The following is a 23,734-nucleotide window of genomic DNA, read 5'->3' as shown; positions in this document are numbered from 1 at the left end:
TGGTGGAGGTGGTCTAAGCAATGACTACAAAGTATATTAAGTTTTTTTTAATGAAAATATATAAAATAAAATAGTTTACTTACTTTAATGGTAAGATTTAAAATTATTTTCAATTAAATAAAAAATAATTTTTAAATTTTTAAATTAATAATTTATTTTTTTGATAAATTATATTGTTTGGTTTGAAAAATGTTGACAAAATTTGTTTTATGTAATTATTCTTATTATCTAACTTTATGAGGTTTTATTGGGAAAGGAAAGTACCATACCATGTGGATTCATATTGGGGATATATATTGAGGAAAAAATTACATAATGTATTGGGGGATATAAAGGGGTAAAGGGTTTTATATTGACAGGTATAAAAAAGATGGAACTCAAAAACTAATAAAAAATTATAAAGGAGTATAAAAAATGTTAAAGGAAAAATGGATACTTGCAATATCTAGTGAAAGTAGGGGGTTTTTTAATTGGGAAAGTGTATTACGTTCATATTAAATAATGTGAGTTTTAGAGGTATTTTTCAATATATAATCAAATTAAAGATATTGTTTACTATAGCACGAATACACGTGATATGTCATAAGTTCATTGAGTGAAACTCGAGTACATAACCTTATGCATCAAGGAAACTTAGAACCCATGAAGAAAACTACGCAACCCATGATCTAGAAATGGTGGAAATTGTTTATGCACTAAAGATTTGGAGACACTACCTTCTAGGAAGGAAGTTTGATCTTAGGACTAACCATTGTGGGCTACAACACATAATCGCTCAATACCACATAAATGCAAGACAAAGACGATGGTCTGAGCTAATTAGTGAATATGATTTTGATATCACTTACATAAAAGGAACAGTAAATAGGGTGGCTGATGCTTTAAGTAGAAGGCCTCGAACATTTTCACCTTAAAGACAAATTTGAGTGAGAAACTGCTTGACTTACAATTTAAAGATACCTGGTACTAGGAAGTTATCAAAAGTTTGAGGGAGGATGAAATGAGGGTCCCAAAATATGAAGAATACTCCCTTGATAATGATGGGCTACTACGATTTCGGGGAAGGATATATGTACCACCGAATGAAGATATACGCCAGTTAATCTTGAATGAAGCACACCGCACAGTATACATGGCACACCCTGGTGTTAAGAAGATGAGTGCAGACCTAAAACCACTCTTCTTTTGGAAAGGGATGAAGAAAGACATTGTAAACTTGGTAGAAAGATGCTTAGAGTGTCAACGAGTAAAAGCTGAACATACACATCCAGCAGGATTATTGCAACCCCATGAGATACCAAAATGTAAATGGGTAGTTATATCAATGGACTTCATCGTGGGACTACTAATGACCTCAAGAAGACATGATTCCATATTTGTAGTGGTGGTCACGTTGACCAAGAGCGCCCATTTCATACTAGTTAAGACTACATATAAGGCACCAGAAATAGCGAGAGTTTTTATTGATGAGATTATGAGATTGCATGGAGTGCCTATGAAGATCATATCTGATAAGGGAGCAGTGTTTGTAGGAAGGTTTTGGACCAGCTTCCGAGAAGCCTTGGGAACCCAATTAAACTTCAACACTGCTTATCACCCTAAGACAAATGGGCAGACAGAGAGGACTAATTACCCCTCATGGAATTTGCTTACAATAATATCTATCAGAGTTCCATCAAGATGGCGCCATTTGAGTTCTTGTATGGAAGACCTTGCAGAACACCTCTTAGTTGGCACCAACTAGAAGACCGAATATTAATAGGACCAGAAGTGGTGCAAGAGATGGAAGAACAAATGTCTATTATTAGGGGGAGGCTAAAAGAAGCACAAGATCGACAAAAGAGTTATGTTGATGCTCATCGGGTAGATCAAAGTTATGAAGTGGGAGATAGGGTGTTCTTGAGAGTAAGGCCTCAAAAAAGCTCTATAAGATTTGGAAAGGGAGAAAAATTGTCTCCACGGTTTGTGGGACCTTTTGAAATCTTAGAAAGGAAAGGGCCAGTGGCATATAGGCTTTCCTTACCTCCATCTTTAGCGCGTATGCATGATGTGTTTCATATTTCTATTTTGCGTCATTATATTTTAGATCCTTCGCATGTTATTGACTTTGGTCATTTGCAGGTTTCAGACAAGGGAATAGTAATGGCCGAACCAGTTCACATACTAGACCAGCGAACCTCGTAGCTTAGACAACAGTTAGTGGACCAGGTTAAGGTCCAGTGGGACAATTATAGTCCCAGTTCAGCTACTTGGGAGGATGCAAAAGAGATGCGTCACCATTTTCCTTACCTATTCCAAGGACTTCAAGACGAAGTCTATTATTAAGAGGGGGTGTATGTAGTGCCTCGCTCTAGTTGACTGGTAGTGATATGACATTAACATTTATTTAGCCCTAAGGCCCACACATTATTATTTGAGGACCTCAGGTTGGGGATCCGGACACATGACTCTATTATTAGTGGTTGTGATGTTTATGTATGTTCTCCATTGATATTATGATGAAGATAGAATTAATGGTTATGTATGTTATCTATTGGTATTATGATGATTGTAGCATTAATAGTTATGCATGTTCTCTATTTATATTATGATGATTGTAGCATAAATGGTTATGTTTGGTCTCTATTGAATATATAATGATGATGGCAGTAAAGGATATGTATGTTCTCTATTGATATCATGATGATGATAGCTTTGATGGATAGGCATGTTTTCTATTGATGTTACGATGTTGATAGCCTTGATGGATATGTATGTTTCCACTGATGTTATGATGATCATAGCCATGATGGATGTGTCCCCTATGTTACCTACTTGCATTAGCTCTGGTTCAAAATGAACAATGATGCGAATGACTAGGTGATGTTGATGATGCTATTATGACAATGACTAACACAGAGAAACCTTGTTAATGATGATTATTGAGTATGAAAGGAAACCACTAAAGACACTCGCATATGATGAGTTGATGACACACGGTATGATGAAAATTTATATTTTGTCTTTGAAATTCTAAGTCAATTTTGAAACCTAATATATATGTTTATCTATATTATGATGATATGTTACTGGTTGCAGGCATAGATTAGTTGCTTGGCCAAATGACTCACATATGGGTGATGGGGTTGTACAATTGGATGGAACTACATGGGAGGGGTGGGATAGTGTCCTTGATCTCACCCACTAGCACTCTCGTCGTGACTTAGGCTAGAAAGGTTGAAACACCTTCGCCTTGAAGATCACGATGTCATAGGGGCAGGTCCCAAGTTTGGTCGCTCATGAGGATTTTACTAGGGGGCGCACATCAAGGTAGATTCCTTGATCCCCGAAACCATTAGTCTCACTATAACAGGAAACATAAGAGATGATAGTGTCTATGTCGTTACACCTATACTTTCCCCTCGTAGCCACTGAATTCTTGAATGGAAAGTGGCATGGCACCCTTGGAACTTCAAGGGAATTTCTTGAAGGGCACGACCAACTTGGCACCCTTGGAATCACAAATAAACTGTTAGGCGTGATACCCTTGGAACTTCAAGGGAAGTTATTGAAGGGCACGACCAAACTTGGCACCCTTGGAATCGTTAAAAATAAATAAATTAATAAATATAATCAAGATATGAAAACCAGGTAAATTCACATCAATGGTAAATGATGTTAGAAACCGAGGTAAATAAATCAAGAATAAAACTTGGGTAAAGAGGATCATAGGAAGGGAACATAAGATAGCCTCTTTTGTTGGTGCAACAGTGCAAGGAGCGAAGCAATGAAGGTAAGAGTTTAGGGTTAGGGTTTGGCTTGGTTTGCCTCAGGCGGACCTGAGCCCTGGACAGGGTGCAGGGATAGCCTGCAGCCACCTGCACCAGATCAGGACAAGGGAGAGTTTTGAGTCGATTGGAGGAAGGTGGACAGAGTACAGGCGGGGCTGACAAAGAAATGGTAGCTTTGGGTGGGGGGGGAGAGATACCCTCCTATAAAATGTAGCAGCAGGCGAGACAAGTAGGAATGGAGCGAACGGAAGCACAGGGAAACGAGGGAAGGACGTGCTGGTCATGGGGGCTCGATGGCAAGCGGGGTTGGGAAACAGAGGCCTGCCCAAAGCAACGAAAAAACCTAGGTTTGTAATTCCAAGCAACAAACTCGAAGAATACAGAGGATATATGAAAGATCATGCTTTGATCTGTAAGTTTGTGGTGACATGGTCGTCTGAAAAAGAATTGGCCAAATGGATACAACAGAGATGGAAACCCAAAGGACACATTGACCTAAAATTAGGAGCTAAGAGCTTCTTCATGGTCATTTTCGCTAATCTAGAAGATAAGGAGAGGGTTTTTGAGGAGGGGCCCTACTTCTTTAACAACGCGGGTCTCTTTATGAGGCACTGGGAAGAATGCTACAACCCAGACAAAGAAAAAATGTTAGCGGCTCCAATATGGGTCAGGCTGTTTGGACTCCCAATCGAGTTCTGGGATCCAGAGATTCTGGAGGGTATCGGGAACTCAATTGGGACATTTGTCAAAGTGGTTGAGACCACCAGGAGGGGAAGATATATGTCTTACGCTAGGATCTGTGTGTACATGAATATCATAGAACCACTACTGAACTATATTGAAGTGGAATACCACGATGAGGTATGGCAACAACGAGTGGACTACCATGAATATGGTCATCTTCTCAAATCATGCCCTCTAAATGCAACTGGGGCATCAGTAGATCTTGGGATGGAGGGAGAAGCGAGGAAGGAGGAAACAGTGAGCAAGAAGGATGATGAAGGTTTCACAGAAGTGCCTAATAGGAGAAAACCTCCGAAACGACAGCCTAACTAGAAACCGCCTTCTAAGGAATTAACCAAGGAAAATCAAAACAAGTTCGGGGTATTACAAGAAGAGGAAATGGAAGCGGAAGGGGGAGATAGTGACGAAGAACTAGCAGAACCTATAAAGGTAGACAAAGGGAAAAATAAAATGCAAACAAGTCAAGAACTTGAGAAGGAAGGGGAGAAAATAGAAAACCCTCAAGACCATACTCAAATGGAGATAGACCCCCAGAAGGACAAAGGAAGTGAAGGCAAACAAGTCATGAAGAGGCTTCTACAAGAGTGGAGGCATCTGGATGAAATATTCATTCCAAAAGATCAAAAGCAATTATACAAAGACATGTTCCAAAGATATAAGGAGAAAAGAGGGGCAAGCATAATAAATCAACCAGAACAGTTAGGATCGTAAAGAGGACAAAGCACAGATTTAGATAATTCAAGGAAGAGTAGAAGAAAACGAGGAAGAAGACCCATGAGCAAGACCATTCAAATGATTGGAGAGATGTTGGTAAACTTAGGAAGAGTCTTACCTTTGTCAGAGGTATTCCAACAACCCCTCAAACTGTTAAAATGATAATTACAACATGGAATATTAGAGGGCTGAACAGTAGGGGGAAATAGAGATATCTGAAGGAGATATTGAAGAGAGACAAGCCCAATATAATGATAATCCAAGAAACAAAGATTAGTGAACACAAATTTAAATATATTATGAGAAAATTTAAGCTGCATTATGAGGTAATAGGTCAAGATGCCATAGGCAGTGCAGGGGGCCTGGCAATTCTCTGGAACCTAGAGGAGATACAATTTGAAAACTGGGTAAGTATACCTCGAATACTTTCGGGTAAATTCAGGAATATTGGATCACATGAATGGGTCCTTCTCACCGGTGTATATGGTCCACATATACTGGGAGAGCGCAGGATCTTCCTCCAGAACTTGGGAAAAATCCGAAGCCTCTTCCCAGAAACTCCATGGATTGTAGGAGGAGACTTCAACATGATCACATCCCTAAAGGAAAAAAGAGGAGGCCTCAGAAGATCAGACTTGGATATGGAAGCCTTTGGGGATATGATTATGGAACAAGGATTGGTCGATATACCAACAATAAATGGGATTCACACATGGAACAACAGAAGAGGGGGCACACATCAAATTGCCTCGAGGCTAGACAGATTTCTAATATCATAACAGATAATAAACCAGGATATCTTCATTGAAGTAATGATTCTTCCGGGAATGGGTTCCAACCACTGGTCGATCAAATTGGAAATTGACATCAAAGCTAGCCCCAAGAAGCATCCGTTCAGGTTTGAGGCCTTCTGGCTCAGAGACCCAAAACTCATGACGAAAGTGGAAGAGTGGTGGAAACAAAGCCAACAAAGGGGAAGAAGCAGAATGCAGACCTTCCAATTAAAATTAAAGGAACTAAAAGAGAAAATAAAAAAATGGAACAAGGAGGAATTTGGGAACATCTTCAAGGAACAGTAGCTCCTCGACTAGAAAATGAGGAAATTGCAACAAGAAATCATAACAGTAGGCAGAAGCGAGGAACTTGTTAGAGAGGAAGGGGTTTTGATAAGCCAAATTGAAGAAAGAAGGAAACAAGAGGAGATTCTTTGGAAACAAAAATCAAGAGTGAATTGGTTAAGAGAAGGGGAGAGGAACACGAAGTTCTTCCATCAGGCCATGATTCAGCAGAGACAAAGAAATAGAATCTTCTCCATAAAAAATGAAGAAGGACTTTGCTTAACTCAGCATGAGGAAATGGAATAGACTCTAGTAAGTCACTTCAAAGACCTCCTTACAGAACCCCAAGAGGATAGAAGAGAAGCTATTGGGAGAATCTGCAATGAGATACCAAGTATGATCACCAGAGACCAAAACCTAGCTCTTATGAGAGCCGCAACCCTAGAGGAAGTGGAAGAGATTGTGAAAGGGATGAAGAAGAATAAAGCTCCTAGACCAGATGGCTTCACAGCGGAATTCTACCAAGCGGGGTGGAATTTCTTAGGGCAAGACATTCTGGATGTGGTGGAAGAATCTCGAAGAAATCAGAAGGTATGTCTAGGTCTAAACTTGACTCTCTTGTCTCTTATTCCTAAAACTGCTAAGTCTGAAAATCCCCAAGGTTTTAGACCCATTGCTCTTTGTAATGTAATATATAAAATTATTGCAACTCTTATGGCCAAAAGACTTAAACCAATCCTTTCTAGCATTATCTCTCCAGAACAAACTAGTTTTGTGGAAGGTCGACAAATTCTGGATGGCTTGGTAGCATCTCAAGAAGTAGTGCATTCTTTGAAATCCAAAAAAGAAGCTGGAATGATGATCAAATTGGATCTCTCTAAGGCTTATGACCATCTGAATTGGGCATACCTTAAATCGGTTCTAGCGGCCTTCAGTTTCTGCAACAGATGGATAGATTGGGTCTCTGATATGATCTCCACCCCGAATTTCTCCATTCTTCTGAATGGGACGCCAACCTCAACCTTCAATGCCTCTAGAGGACTAAGGCAGGGGGACCCTCTATCCCCCTTCTTGTTCATCATTGCAGTGGAAGGACTGAGAAGATATATCAAAAAAGAATTAAGGGAAAGGAAAATCAAAGGGCTTCAGATATGGGGTAATAACCTGTCGATCACACACCAACAATTTGCAGATGATATCATGCTATTCTGCGCAGTTTCTCTTAGAGAAGTAAAAAGAATAAAAGGGATCCTAGACCTCTTCATGGAAGCATCTGGTACTCAAATCAACAAGGAGAAATCATGCACATTCTTCTTCAATACTACCGAGATGTCAAAACATATTTGACAAGATTATTGGGTTTCCGCTTGGGTGACTTACCCACAAAATATCTTGGCACCCCGTTAGCTCTGAATCCTCTAAAGATAGTGAATTGGCAACAAACCATTGAGAAAATCACTAATAGATTGGCTAACTGGTCCTTCAGAACCCTGAATATAGTAGGAAGAGTAGTACTGGTCAAAGCGGTCTTAAAAGTGATTCCAATCTACCAACTCTCGACAATGGTATCCCCCAAAGGAGCATGTGCCAAAATGGTGGAGATCTTCAAAAAATTCCTATGGGGAGGACCGAAGCAACAAAAGAAATGGGCTTTGATATCCTGGAAGGGCCTGATTAAGAGTAAAGAGGAAGGGGGATTGGGATTGAGAGATCCATACACTTTGAACCAAGTAATGGGGGCTAAGCTCTGGTGGAGATGGATGATGGGAGGAGGAGACCTATGGAAAAGAATCTGGACAAAAAAATATAACATGCCAGAAACAACAGAAGAAATCCTAAGACTTGAGGAAATCCCAAAAGGCTCTACAATATGGAACCTGGCCAGTCAAAATAGAGACATAATATCCAAGCATGCCTTCTGGGAAATTCGGAACGGAAATTCAGCCAAATTCTGGGAAGAAGCTTGGCAACAAAGGGAGAAAATGAATGATGTTCAGGGACTAAGAAACACATGCCAAAGGGAAAAAGAGGAAGGTTTGAAATATGTTAGCGAGTTTTGGAATGAAGAACGCCAAGAGGAGTCTTGGAGAACTTGGAAAAACTCGGAAGAATGGGATAGGAATATTGATATAGAACAAAGAGAGTTGTATATAAAAGAAATGAAGACAAGAAAAATAGCTATAAGAACAGATCCAAATATACTAAGATGGGGTCATTCAATAAAGGGAACCTTCACGATCAAAGAAGCCTACAAACTCATCACTCCGCAGGAACAAGATGACCTGACACCCTTATGGAAACAAATATGGCAAAGGAATTGGTGGCCAAAAGTGACTCACTTTCTATGGCTTGTAGGAAAAGGATGCATTTGACATGGGATCCGCTTCAAAAGCGTGGATTTCAGGGTCCCCTAAGATGTTTTGTCTGTAAACAGGACCAAGAAACGCAAGAACACCTTTTGAATTCTTGTCTTTTTTCCCAGCAGTAATGGGAAGAAACCAGGAGACTCTTTGGAGGTGTGGCCAATTCACGAGCCTAGTAGTTCAGAGAGCCTAGAGTCTAGCAGTAGGTATGAATATGTGGATGATATGGAAAGAAAGAAACCGAAGAATCTTTCAAAACAAAGAGCTGCCTCTAGAGTAGGTCTAGAAAAGAACCCTGAGTCATATAAGAAAAACTATCCTAACAGAAGCTTGGAGTCAAGAGGAGTGGAAAACGACACCTGAGGAAGAACAAATCCTGACCAAGCTAAATCTAGATCAAGGAATGGTAGCCCCTCAGATGCGAAAACCTCCTGAAACAAACAGCATTAGCCTTATCCATTTCTTGTGCCCTTCTGAAGGTTTCATCAAACTAAATTTTGATGGAGCTTCCAAAGGCAACTCAGGGCCGGCAGGGCTCGGAGGCATCTTCTGAGATGACCAAGGTAGGACAAGATGGGTGTACTCAGACCATGGAGGTATCATGAGCAATAACGAAGCTGAGCTTATGGTAGTTTATCAAGGACTAAGAATAGTGATAAGAAATGGATACAACAACCTGGAAGTAGAGGGCGACTCCCAACTGGTTACTGACATGATAAAGCAACTTCATAATGGTAAGACTTGGGACAAAGTTGCAAAAAGCTAGAGGACAGCTAGCCTGGTATAAGATTTGGAAGCCATTATAAAACAATTTGAATATATGATCATAAATCATGTAAGAAGGGAAGGCAACAAAGCAGCGAATTTCCTAGCCAATTGGGGAAGTAATGAACAAGGTGGCAAGCTGGATAGTATATGGCCGACACATCTTGAGGAGCCCAGATTGGAGCCCCTCAAAACAATCATTACCCAAGATTACCATGAGGACACGACCTCAAGATAGCAGATACAGGTGGCCCCCGATCAGGGTGGTGAAAGTGGCGAGTAAGAAAAGAAGGACAATGAAGGGGAGAGGACAGCCAGGACGGCCACCAACTACCCTCATCATGGATCAAATGGATGTGGTGGCATCCTGCATGCCTGTGGGAGTTTCAAGGCAGAGAAATGGCAGGAGAGTGGGGGGGGGAGGAGGAAATAAACGACGACGGTAGTGGGATGGGATGTGGGACATCTGGGAAGGGGTACATGAGGGTGGTTGGGGTAGGAAGAGAGCCCAGTGTGTAGTGAGGGAAGGAGGAGAATGGAGCAGCATGGTCGTCAGGATTTTCTGCTGTCAAGCGTAAGCCCGGGTATGTTTCCTTAGACTCACCTCCTGCATCTCATTTTTCCATGCATAGTAGGTGGGAAGGAGGGGGGAAAGATGGGAATTGTTGGGGAAGGACTGCATCTGAGTAGGTCTGCAAATCACCATGTTATGCATAGTAAGATGGAGGAGGGATGAAAGCTGGGAATTGCGGAGGAAGGGTTGGGTCTGAGCGGGTCAGAAGTCTGCATGGTGAGGAAGCAAGAGGAACAAAACATCGGTATGCCGAGGGACTATAACAGCAGGGCAAAGGGTCAGCCTGAGAAATCTAGAAATGCAATCCATGTGGAGGATAGGATGACAGAGGGCTCGACCTTTTACCTGAGTCTAGGGGGAGAGAGACCATCAATGACCCAGTATGATGGGGGAGACTAGAGTGGGGAAGGAAGGCTCAGTGACAGGGATATGCTGGCTTATGGGAAAAATATCACTCCTAGAAAGCTAACTTTTGCTGCTGATAATTATAAATAGGAGGAAGTAAAGGAATAGATGGCTCCCCTGGGTAGAGGTAGGGGTCGTGGAGGTAGAGGGCGTCAAAGCAAGCCAGATAGAAACGATACGACGAACTCGGCACCAGCAAGTCAGAGACGAGACAGAAGATCTATTAGGATGGTTGTTCAAGAAGCAGCGCATGCATACAAAGAGGGGACAAATGCTGACATCCGTCAGCTGATACAGGAGATGGAAGACAATGTCATGGAAGAGGATTCAGAACCGGAGATAGAGGAATGGGGGGATATTATCCCCGACCCAGGGCACACCAAAGGTAGGATGACGTTTTATAGGAAAGCCCTGCACATGTATTGGGTTCTGAAGTGCTTACTAGCCAGGGCTTTGGAGCAAGTGGTGGGTGAAATGGCAGAAATTGCCCAAGGTATGCCAAATATCAAGAAAGATATGAAAAACCTACAAATTATCATGATTATGCAAGATAACAACCTGGATGAGATATAACAGCAGTTGATGAAGCTGTCTCCAGCACCGGGTGACTTGGCGGCAGCACCAGCAAATGTGGAACCTGACAAAGATGACCAAAAGGATTAGTTTTCTTTTGCAGTTTCTAGTTTAATCATTTTGTGAATAGAATTTTCTCTTTATATGTTTTATGTTAGTCTGGAATATCATTAGTGTTTGTAGCTGTGCGGTTTACTTAGCTTGGATTGAAAGACTGATTAAATTTTGCTATTGGATGGCCTATAATAGACTCCGGTGGCCAACAAACTTGGTTTCCCATTTGGGCAAGTTGAGGCCACCAAACTGTTGTATATGGATTAACCTGGTTTTATAAATAGAAAAGAAAGGTACTACCGAAGCTTACAAAAAAAAAAGAGGATCATAGGAAGAAATAAAATATTTTACCTTAAAAGCTCTACCCTTCCCATGTTGGAAAATATTAGATAAATAATGTAATTTAATTAGGTAAAAAGAGGAAAGAGGGCCATAAATGTAAGTATAAATATTAATCCTAAAATAGTTAAACCTATTTAAGAGAAGAGGATGGTGAATTAAAATAAGATTAATAAATTAAATTTTAGAGAAATTTAGAGAACCTCCATGTGGTAACAACCAACATAAGAATATCCATCTAAGAGATAACTTGAGTTAAATTAAGGAGTGGATAGGGGATCAGATCTTGGCTTATCAATTGACTTTAGTAATGAACACAAATTAAGGGGTAAAAAGGGGGATCAAGAGACAACTAAGAGAATAAATATGAATCTTGTTAAGGTGAGGAAAAATATTAGTTTTAAATTAAAATTTAGGTAAATAATTTTGGAGATCCATGATGAGAGAGTGACACATGGGTGGGTTAATAATCAAACTACTGGATTATCAAAAATAATTAATTATGCATGAAACGCCAAGTGTCACCTGTGAGAACTCCTATAAAAGAAGGGGTAGACCATGGGAGAAGGAACTTTTTCTTTACCCTATTGTTAGATGGATGAGACTATGTCAAAGTAGTGACTACAAGCTATAGTGAGTTTGGTGAGGTAGAGGAATTTAGAGAGGGGACTCTTGAGCCAAGGAGTGTTCTCCTCTACCAGCTAATACATTCCTCCATTGTACAACCCCATTCTAGCTCGGGGGTTCGCGGGGAAGGAAAGTACCCAAGGAGTAGGCTGGGAGGTCAACCGATGGGTCATTACATTCAGAATAAGCACGTCGACATTCACACTTAGAGGCAACTGACAACAAAGGAGGGAAAATAGTGGCAAGTCAAGTTGAATCTTGTCTCGTGGTGAACGGTATCTATGTTGTTATAATATTCTTTTGTATGACTTCATTATGGTTTTAGTTAATAACATGTAAATTAGATGATATGTTCAATGAAGTGAAATTCAGGAAAATTTTATATAACACTTAATAATTTTTGAGTTCCCATTGCTATTTACTGATGGTTGTATTTTTAGTATTTAAAAAATATATATATAGGGTTGGTCTCTACAGAGTTGACATATAACATTTTAAAAATCATTAATAAAAAAAATAATTCACTGTGGGTAAAGAAAGAGCATATATATATATATATATATATATATATATATATATATATATACACACACACATACACTATGAGGTTCATGGATCTCCCACATGGGTGACCTCTAAGGCCACAAAATATGTAAATTCACCAAAAGGGATCACTTCCTATTGGCTCAACTATAAAGTATGTTTAATGGCAAAGATGCTTTAACAACAGGGACTCAACTGATTGAGCTAACCCTAGGGCTTAAAGTAATTCTATAATATTATATAAAACAAGTCAAAATTTAAAATTTCTTATAGTTAAAACATTTTATTAGTGTGATGTAATGTATAATTTAATGTAGAGAGAGACCATTTTAAAAAATATTAATAACAAAAACAATTCTATATATTATATAAAATAAGTGAAAATTAAAAATTTCTTATAGATAAATATTTTATTAGTGTGTTGTTCAAAACCAACAAAGATTCATCTTAACTCAGATCTACTAACAACAGGGACTCAACCAGTTGAGCTAACCGTAGGGCTTAAAGTAATTCTATAATATTATATAAAACAAATCAAAATTTAAAATTTCTTATAGTTAAAACATTTTATTAGTGTGATGTAATGTATAATTTAATATAGAGAGACCATTTAAAAAAATATTAATAACAAAAGTAATTCTATATATTATATAAAATAAGTGAAAATTAAAAATTTCTTATAGATAAATATTTTATTAGTGTGTTGTTCAAAACCAACATAGATTCACCTTAACTCAAATCTACTAACAACAGGGACTCAACCAATTGAGCTAACCCTAGGGCTTAAAGTAATTCTATAATATTATATAAAACAAGTCAAAATTTAAAATTTCTTAGAGTTAAAACATTTTATTAGTGTGATGTAATGTATAATTTAATATAGAGAGACCATTTTAAAAAATATTAATAACAAAAACAATTCTATATATTATATAAAATAAGTAAAAATTAAAAATTTCTTATATATAAATATTTTATTAGTGTGTTGTTCAAAACCAACATAGACTCATCTTAACTCAGATCTACTAACAACAAGGACTCAACCAATTGAGTTAACCATAGGGCTTAAAGTAATTCTATAATATTACATAAAACAAGTCAAAATTTAAAATTTCTTATAGTTAAAACATTTTATTAGTGTGATGTAATATATAATTTAATATAAAGAGACCATTTTAAAAAATATTAACAACAAAAACAATTATATATATAATATAAAATAAGCGAAAAATAATATTTTTTTATAGATAAATATTGTATTTGTGTGTTGTTCAAAACCAACATAGATTCATCTTAACTCAGATCTACTAACAACAGGGACTCAACCAATTGAGCTAACCCTAGGGCTTAAAGTAATTCTATAATATTATATAAAACAAGTCAAAATTTAAAATTTCATATAGTTAAAAACATTTTATTAGTGTGATGTAATGTATAATTTAATATAGAGAGACCATTTTAAAAAATATTAATAACAAAAGAAATTATATATATTATATAAAATAAGTGAAAATTAAACATTTCTTATAGAAAAATATTTAATTAGTGTGTTGTTCAAAACCAACATAAATTCATCTTAACTTAGATCTACTAAAATCCAAAAGAAATCCAATATTTTGAGATTCTTAAGATTTTCCTCAAATTTTACATTCAAATAAAAATTTACATCCTAATAGATAAGATTTGTCTTAAGAATTAGTAAATTAAAAAATAAAAATTATATATACTAAGAATATTAATTAAATTTTTAAATAGTATATAAAGTATATTATGATATAAAAGTAAAATTTAAATTAACAATTATTTAAAATTAATATAAAAATTAATAATAAAAAAATATAAAACATAATATTCTTATTATTAAATATATAACTTAAAATGAAGTACTCTAATATATGGTTACAAGAAGGATAGTCATTTAATTGGCAATTTGAACTAGGGTTTTGCATTAGGGTTTTGTCGCTGGTCACCATGGCAGGGCGCGGGGGGGGAGTTCAACGCCCTCCTATAATCAAGTGGTTGTGGACAGAAGCAAGAGAGTTGGATCACATCGCTTCAAGAAACCAACGGAGGTGGTAACAGAGGCTACAAATACAGAAAAATCGGAAACTATCAGACCTCAAGGACAGGAAGAGAATCATGAGGAAGCTAATAAGGAGAAGAGGACAGAGGTTAGCAGTCAGAAAATTGCTCCTATGAGTACAGTAGGGGTATGTAAACCCAAGTCGACCACTATTCCTCGGGTCGTTTAAGTGACCCAGCGCTATAGGTGCACAGAGACCACATGGCGGAATATGTTGTTGTTGGGCACAAATAAGGTGTCTTTTAGAACTCCTAATTGCCTCACCTTAATTATCAACCTGGGTAAGTCTTTTTGTTTCAAGAGTGTACACAATATGTGCAAGTGATGGAAATCGTTATATCTATATAAAGTAATGCTTTAAGATAACTTATCAATTTCAATACAAAAGTAAACAGATCAAACCATAAATCTTAGGCTTGTAACTTCAAGAAAATTAACCTATTCAAGCATCAAAACTAAATCTTAATCTAAACCAAACTCAATCTTAATCAAGAGATTCTAATTGCAATTACATCAACCAACTGCACCGTAGCAGTAACAGAGCTCTTTCAGCTGAATCTAAACTACTACATAGAAATAAAACACCTGATCTAATCAATAACACTTTGCCCTTTAATTAACAAGAAATGATTCTTATCTAATAATTAATTCAATCCACGACATAAATGAACGAAATCAATTGATAGAATTACGAATTAATGAAATGAATAGACGAAATCCACATTAATGAAAGTAAATCAATCATAAAGATGTAAAACAAAATAATTAAACTTATAGTAAAAGAAAGGTAAAAATATAACACAGGGAACAATAGTGAAATCCACTAGTGACCGGGCCCAAGCCACCAGTGATTACTGCTTAATTACTTCATAATATCCCCAATGAATAACAACACGAATATGTATTATTCATCAGATACAAATGTAGTTATAGCATGATGTGTCTTTCAAAGTCACCCTCTGTATACTTAAATTAAAATTGAAGTAAAAAGGCGAGAAGTTTCCTCCTCTCCATTCTCCCCTCTTCTTTTGATCTTTGTTTTCATTTAAATATACAGAGAGCAAAGGGAAGTTACAACAAAGCTGATTACAAAATGATTTCCATTACAAATGTGGATTATAAAAAACAAATTGATCAGCAAGATCATATCTGAAATATCTTTCCATCAACATTCAGTAGGAACAAGCCAAATTTGGTATTGCAGCTAGAAGAATTTGGAAAACGACGGCAACAAAAAATCTAAGAAAATCGTCTTCGAAGAACCTTCCATTTCTCTTAATACAAACCGAATTTTAGAAAATTGCCTAATTTAATACTAATTTGGTCCGTTCTGGATAAAACCCATGTTTCGGATTTTCTAGATTCTCCTTCATTTGTCTGAAACGTCCAATGCAAAATTGTCACTTCTTATTCCAGCGAATTTCTAAGTTGGAATATTTAATTGTGAGTTCGAGATCAAATTTGCAATTTGGAATAGATCTTGGAGACTAAAATCATGAGTGATGTTACAACAAAACCATTAGTAAACCATCATTGGTAAAATCATGCATAATAACAATCAATTATTAAAAATAAAGGAGAAAAATAGTATTTATCTATAAGATCATAAATAATTATAAAATGGAATTGTATGATAAATTATGATAAATAACGTGATAAAGAATGGTAGAAATGGATGAAATAGACGTCAAAAAGTGATAATAATAAGGACAAATTAATGGCCCAACATACCCCCAAACTGAATATGTTGCATGTCCTCATGTAACCCCAAAACCTCTGTATTAACCAAGTTATAAGAAATGTTCATCCCAAGTCATGAAAGTGATGGGACAAATGAGTTCTTCCTCAAATAATGAATATTCAATTTTAGCAATGTTGATGAAGGCGTAACAATTTTCACATTGACTTTCAACCATATGTATATGAAGTTGCAGCAAAATATGATATAAGTAGCGACAAACTTCATTAACCATTTTCTCAAAAACTACAAACCAGATTTTGCTGAAATTTGGCAAGAAGATTTCTACTATATTAATGCTTCTCTAATCCAAAAATCATATCGTTTTGATGCATGGAGCATGAGATATAAGAAAAATGGTTGTAGGTGATAGTGCATGATTTCTGAAATTTTACAAACTAATTTAACTTGAAATTTTCTGGGTTTGTGTATTTTAATGATACCTCTTTGTTGTCCAAAAATCACAAGAATTCAGTTCATAGTTTTAAAGGTATGCACAAATCAATTTCTGCACTGTATAAAAATGAAATTGTATGCCTTAAATGAGAAAAAAGGTAGAAAACATCCATCATGTGTAGCAATTCCTCCCCCAAACTGGAGAATTAGCATGCCCTCATGCAATACTAGAAAAAAAATTGAGGTGGTTGCTACAATTGTGGTTGAAATCTATGCTTGGTATACAACAACATGGAATAAGAGAGATTTTGAGAATGAATAAGGAGATTGGTGGATGATGGTATGATCATAATAAATAAATGAATAAAAGTAACACTCCCCCAAACTAAAAGCTTCTATGTCTCTAAAAAAGGGAAGTGGTAAAGATGTGGAATGAGTGATGATAAATGATGCTCAATGGATGTTCATGAAATTCTCCTAAACTTTTAATAAATCAGAAACTTATGTTGTTTTACCTCAAGTTTTACCTCTAAAAAATGTGGAATGACATGACTCGCATTTGTTAAAGCTGATATAGACTGAGCTGATGCTAAGAGTGATGCAAAAGGTGGAAGTCATGCAAGCACATCCTGTCTGCGAGTTGCTCGAGCCTCTTCTGTTAGTTGCAATAGTGTGGACTCGCTGCGAATAGAGTTTCCCCCCATACTTGTTGTTCTCCTGTAAACAATTCACTACTCTGTATGCAATTTTCTTGAATCCACAGTTTTAGTTTTGAACAACAATAGATAAGCCGCATGCAAAAATTTCAATTAAAAAAAACCTTTGTATAGATGCAATAATAATATTTTGTCAAATCAGCAAGTTATGGCGAAGTTCGATAATTATTACACACACTATTCCATAATGCATATATTCCCCCCTCAAATACGAAAAGGGCATCCATGATCATAAAGCATAGGAAAAAGGAAAAGGATGTTGAGGATTCATAAATGCAGTAGGAAAATCAATCAAAGCGGCATAAATATAGCAAAACCAATCAGAGCAGTACAAGTCAAAAGATGTGAAATTCCTGTAAAATAAAACAGGGATTTAGAACATTATGTAAATAGATATTTACCTTAGGTGGAAAAATATGATGAAAGCATGACAGGTGATAAATGTTAATGACTGGTGGTAGAGAGATTGGACAATAATGATATAATGCGTATAAAGATATAGTTTACCATGCATGTTGGCTAATTGAATTAGACATGTTGTTCAAATGGTAAATTATCCTTTATAAATGAATCCATAGGGGGTAATAGGATAGACTGTGTTTGGCAGTGTAACATAATACTTCAATACCACAAGCAGAGCCATTGTTGCCAGCAAGCGTTCATAGCCTTGACAAGGTTGCTTTTTAACCCTAAAAATGAGTCAGAGTCCTCCATTTAGTATTTAGATGGTTTTCTATTTTTTATTATTATAAAGAGACCACTATGCTAGCATGGTAACCAGATAATCATAGTGTCATTCACTAGGATATAAAAAAGTGATCAGGCTGGCTCGTGATGAGACCCCCTGTCCTTCTGACAGTTTTAACTATCAAGAAGGTCATTACCTTAGTGTGGTGGCCATAATGGAACGTCACCTGTTACACTCTTATGATCATGGTAAGCTGGCTCGTGATGAAGCCTCCTATCCTCTTTAAGACAATGCTTGTACAATTTTCATATTTTTATATTTGAATACGTTTATTGTAAAGAGAGGGAGGCTAATTTACTCCTTAAGAGTTAGGGATGGCGTAAGAAGTAAAAAAACTGCCAATGAAAGTTATGTTTTCCCCCCATATCATCATATCAAAGGGATTTATCCATTTGAAAGTGTAAAAGATAAACTAGCATGGTATTAGAATAATGAATCATTTTATGATGTATCCAAAGAGAAGATATTCAATCAATCATTATATAGGTGCACCATGTTAGCTTCAGAATAAATATAACCATCAAAAAGTTTTATAAGTCATAATGGTATTAATATTATTGTTTTTCTTTATCTTAGGCACAAATCCAACTAGATAGTTTTTTTATTCAAAACATAAAAGAAAAAGAAAAATGACAAAATGACTGGTGATGAAACAATAAAGAGAAATCACAGTTATTCCTACAAAAACACAAAATGTGTTGTTCAAACGATTGAACAACAATCGTTCAATTGTTTGAACAAAAAAAATAAAACATACAAAAGTGTTGTTTAATTGATTGAACAACAATCATTCAATCATTTAAACAGAAAAAATAAAACATACAAAAGTGTTGTTCAATTGATTAAACAACAATCATTCAATCATTTGAACAACAAAAATAAAACACGCAAAAGTGTTGTTCAATTGATTGAACAACAAAAATAAAACACACAAAATTGTTGTTCAATTGATTGAACAACAATCAATCAATCATTTGAACAACAAAAATAAGACACTCAAAAGTGTTGTTCAATGAACAAATTGTACTTCATGCCATGAAAATAAAACAAAATGAAGAATAAAAGTAAAATGGGGCTGAGATAAGCTAAGAGAAATAACACAAAAGGAAAAGAAGTGTTGTTCAATAGATTGAACAACAGTTGTTCAATAGATTGAACAACAGCTGTTCAATAGATTGAACAACAGCTGTTCAATTAAATGAACAACAAACAAAGCAAAAAAGAAAAAAAGTTTTGTTCAATAGATTGAACAACAGTTGTTCAATAGATTGAACAATAAAACAATCGTAAAAAGTGTTGTTCAATACATTGAACAGGAGCTGTTCAAAAGATTTGAACAACAAAACAATCGTAAAGAAAGAAAGTGTTGTTCAAAAGATTGAATAGAAAAACATGCAAGAAAGAAAGTGTTGTTCAAAAGATTGAATAGCAAAACACGAAAAGAAAAAAGTGTTGTTCAAAAGTTTGAACAGCAACTGTTCAAAAGTTTGAACATCAACTATTCAAAAGTTTGAATAGCAGCTGTTCAAAAGATTGAATAGCAAAACATGAAAAAAAAGAAAAGTGATGTTCAAAAGATTGAACAACAGTTGTTCAAAAGATTGAACAGCAGAATGTGAAAAGAAAAAAAAGTGTTATTCAAAAGTTTGAATAGCAGCTATTCAAAAGTTTGAACAGTGGTTGTTCAATAGTTTGTATAACAAAAGTGTTGTTCAATTGATTGAACAACAATCGTTCAATCATTTGAACAGCGAAAATAAAACACGCAAAAGTGTTGTTCAATTGATTGAACAATAATCATTCAATCATTTTAACAGCAAAAATAAAACACGCAAAAGTGTTGTTCAATTGATTGAAAAGCAATCATTCAATCATTTGAACAACAAAAATAAAACATGTAAAAGTGTTGTTCAATTGATTGAATGGAAATCGTTCAATCATTTGAATAGAAAAAATAAAACACGCAAAAGTGTTGTTCAATTGATTGAACAACAATCGTTCAATCGTTTGAACAGCGAAAATAAGACACACAAAATTGTTGTTCAATCGCCAATGGAGCGGAAACTACAACTTTGAAGGAAGCAACACCTAAAACACAAAAACATAAGAGAAATCAGAAAAGAAACAACACTTTATTTGAAAACAGTAAATAAATAAATAAATTAAGTTACAACAGCTATGATGTTATTTCCTAAGGGAATATCAATTTGTCAATGAAAAAAATGATCTCTTGGAAAAATGGTTTGGCAGTAGTGACATGAATCTTCAAATGGAAATCAATTCTCCATTTCTTCTGTTATGAATCCATTAGGTAATGAATTGGATGAGATGTCCTTGTTTCATTAAAATTTCTTTCAAGAATCGTTCATTCATAAATTGACCTTCTTTATTCTCCTAGGACCTGCAAAAAAATGAGTGTCCACCTACAATAAAATATTAAATCATGGAGAAAGAGAGATGATCGGGCTCCCATAATCCAAGAATTATGTAAAAAAATAACAATTAGTTACTCTGTAAAACAAATCCACGGAGAAAATAACAAAGTAAAATTAATTTATTACCTGCGGGAGAGCAGTGACCAATCATGCTAACCTGCAATGTTTTAATTATAACTTCTTTGTTTTTCATCTGATTTGAGTGATTCCAAAGCCAAATGAAAGTGAGTTCAGAGGGATATCTCTAATAGAAATAGGTTTTAAAAAATCCATGATATGATCTATCAAATTTACTTAGGACGACCTACATAACAGAGTCATTTTCAATTTCCCAGATTAAACCAATAGTGAATATTTTAAAGCATAACTTCTTCGTTTGATGACAGATTTAGCTGATTCAAATTGGAAATGAAAGTAGATTCATTTATTTATTTACAATAGAAACATGTTTTGAAGACAAGAAGAATTTATGGGTCAAATACTTTAATGAACAGCTAGAAAAACGGAGTTTTAAGAGTGCTGATTTACAATAGACAGTCAGTATTTGGGTCGTAACTTTCTCATACGATATCGAAATCGAATGATTCAAATTTCCTTGTAAAATATATTCATAGAGGAATATACCATAGAAACAGGTCTTAAAAATATAGTCATTTAGGCCTCCAAAAACGGACTGTCCCAACTTTGTTCCTGAGCTGCCTACTAGACACCATGTCAATGTTTTAGTTATAACTTTTTCGTTTCAAATCCAAATGGAGTGATTCAAATTGGGTTGGAAGTTAGACATCAAGGGCTAATTAGGATAGAAATAGGTTTTAAAAATATTCCCTTTTGTTCTCTCAAAACATGACTGTCCCGACTGTGTTTTCAGAAATTTCATCAAGCCCGCGAGCCAAAAAATATGATATTCAAGCAATTTTTCCATATTGGTGATAAAAATGAATATGAGTGTTTGTAAAACTATTATTTTCAATATAATACATCTACATACATAAATAAATTAAAATATTTATCACCGATGTTGATTTCCACAGCGTGTTGCAACAAAAACAATTATTTTTACATAATAATAAAAAATGTATTTATTTATGTTCTTATTTATTTTATTTCCTACACTAACCTACTTTGCTTTGAAAAATGAATATGCTTACGTATAAGAGTACTTCCAGTGGAGCCATTTTCGAAATAAGGCCTCCAGTATGTACATACCCAAATTTGAAAAATGTATGTTAATAAATAATAGGGTACGAGAAGTCAACTTCTCTCGAAAAGATGGAGCCAAAAATTGTTGAAGTATGGAGTGAGGCTGCAAACAAATTATGGAGTGAAACCAATCTTCAATATATCCCTTACTTTCTTGATTTCCCATAACCATCATATCATGAAGTTCTTGAGTTTTTTAAATGGCTTGTTGATGCAGGCTAGAAAAAGCCTCATTTTCTTTCATAACTTCTACAATCTTTGGATTTGAAACATTCCCAATCTCAATATAAGTTTTCTGTAATGGTGCATGTGAGATAGCATGGGTGGGAAGGGTAAGTAAATTTTGCAGTTCAACACTGTAAGCATGTTGTACTGGTTTATTATGATGAGGGTGTGGAATGAGTTGAGCAGGAAATTGTGTAGGGCATGGAGCATTTTGATGATGTGGTTGATTGGGTTGTCTGGATGATTTTGATGGGAAAGCAAGATGTTTTGGAAGAGCCGGTGAAGAATATGGATGATGTGTTTGTGCTACAAGAGGAGGGAGAGTAGTCATGCTGTCATAAGACGAACCATGCCAAACTTGGAGGCAAGATTGGTGGGGGTTATATTGAGATTGACATGGCTGCCCTAACACATGAGTATTCCATAATGGATTATGCAAGTAAGAAAATGGAGAGGAAGTGTTTTGAACCATACATGTAAGCCATGATTTCCATGGTTGTGAAATTGTTGCAGCTTTCCCATCTCTTTGATAAGCTACTTCCATCCTAGATAAGAAAGAGTGACTATCTATGGGATGCTCCTTTCGGTAATGAGGGCAAAACAATTCATCAAATTATTCCTAATTTTTCTCAACTTGCAAAAAATACAATTGTGAATTTAGAGAGCTAATAAAATCATATTTAAAATTTTCAAATAAAACATTGATTTCAGCTCTTATGTCTCATGTTCTTGTAGTAGATTTGGAAAAGAAAGAAGAAACTTCTCTAGAATTCTTACCAGCCTTGGAGATTCCTTTTGAATACCTTATGCATAATTTACAAACATCATCATATGATAACTAAAAAACATCACCTTTTACCATTAGATTTAAGAGTTCTAAAAATTCATCTTTGATTCCTTTGAGTAGGAGTGTTTTTAAGATCTCTTTTTCCAAATACTTATGCTTTGATTTTTGAAGGTTGTAATGAAATTGCTCTACATAGTCCTCCACACTTTCATCTTCCCCTTGTATCATGTTGAAAATATCTTCATCGGCCTTGAAATAGTCTTGGTACTTCTTCAAGAATATGTTCTTCATGTCCTCCCATGTTTGGATGCAATTCCCACCAAGGCTCATGAACCATCTGAGAGCTTCTCCTTTTAGAGTAAGAGGAAACACTTTCAACCTTTGATCATTAGTACAATAATCATATCCTCCACAAAGTACTTCAAACTCAAATAAAAATGTATCTGGGTCTTCCTTTGCCAAACCATGAAAATTTGGTAGAGAAGATGGGGGAATTATGTGCATTTGTCACTCCTCCTAGATCTTTGATAGGGAATTCAAAAGTAGAAATGTGAGACATTTCTTACTATAATAGAAGATGTTCTTCATGTGTTTCTTTTAGGCTCCTCCTTTAAATGTTCCTGTCAATTGGTTAGTGAAATGGGTGGTGCTTACATCACCACTCGAGTGGAATTATGACATTTTTTCAAAATTCTACCTCCAAAATTCCTACTTCTATCAGTGCATGCTATATGACCTATGCCTAACTACTGAGGGTAGACCCATCGCTAGTTCTCCAGGATGAACATGTAGGTTCTCACCTTCCATCTTCAATATCCATTTCTTTCACAGCAAACGAACATCAAACTTTTATTTCTACTTCAATTCCTACACA

The 23,734-nt window shown here is 35.8% G+C and overlaps 1 protein-coding gene across 1 annotated transcript; it reads left to right on the top strand.

The window, feature by feature from the left end:
- The first annotated feature begins 4,052 nt into the window (after positions 1 to 4,052).
- On the top strand, positions 4,053 to 4,826 carry LOC149139008 (uncharacterized). The gene has a single exon (XM_089450555.1). The coding sequence runs from the start codon at positions 4,053 to 4,055 to the stop codon at positions 4,824 to 4,826; it is 774 nt and encodes a 257-aa protein (XP_089306681.1).
- The last annotated feature ends 18,908 nt before the right edge of the window (positions 4,827 to 23,734 follow it).

This window comes from Pinus tabuliformis, chromosome X (genome assembly GCF_031772625.1).
Source record: "Pinus tabuliformis cultivar Carrire ecotype Pingquan chromosome X, CPIR1, whole genome shotgun sequence".
Taxonomy (NCBI): Eukaryota; Viridiplantae; Streptophyta; class Pinopsida; order Pinales; family Pinaceae; genus Pinus; species Pinus tabuliformis.
The sequence above is the reverse complement of the archived record's forward strand: the minus strand, read 5'-3'. Positions and strand labels throughout refer to the sequence as shown.

Bases quoted from the DNA above. Each gene is read 5' to 3' on its own strand.
- LOC149139008 (XM_089450555.1), top strand. From the start codon at position 4,053: ATGGGGGCTCGATGGCAAGCGGGGTTGGGAAACAGAGGCCTGCCCAAA.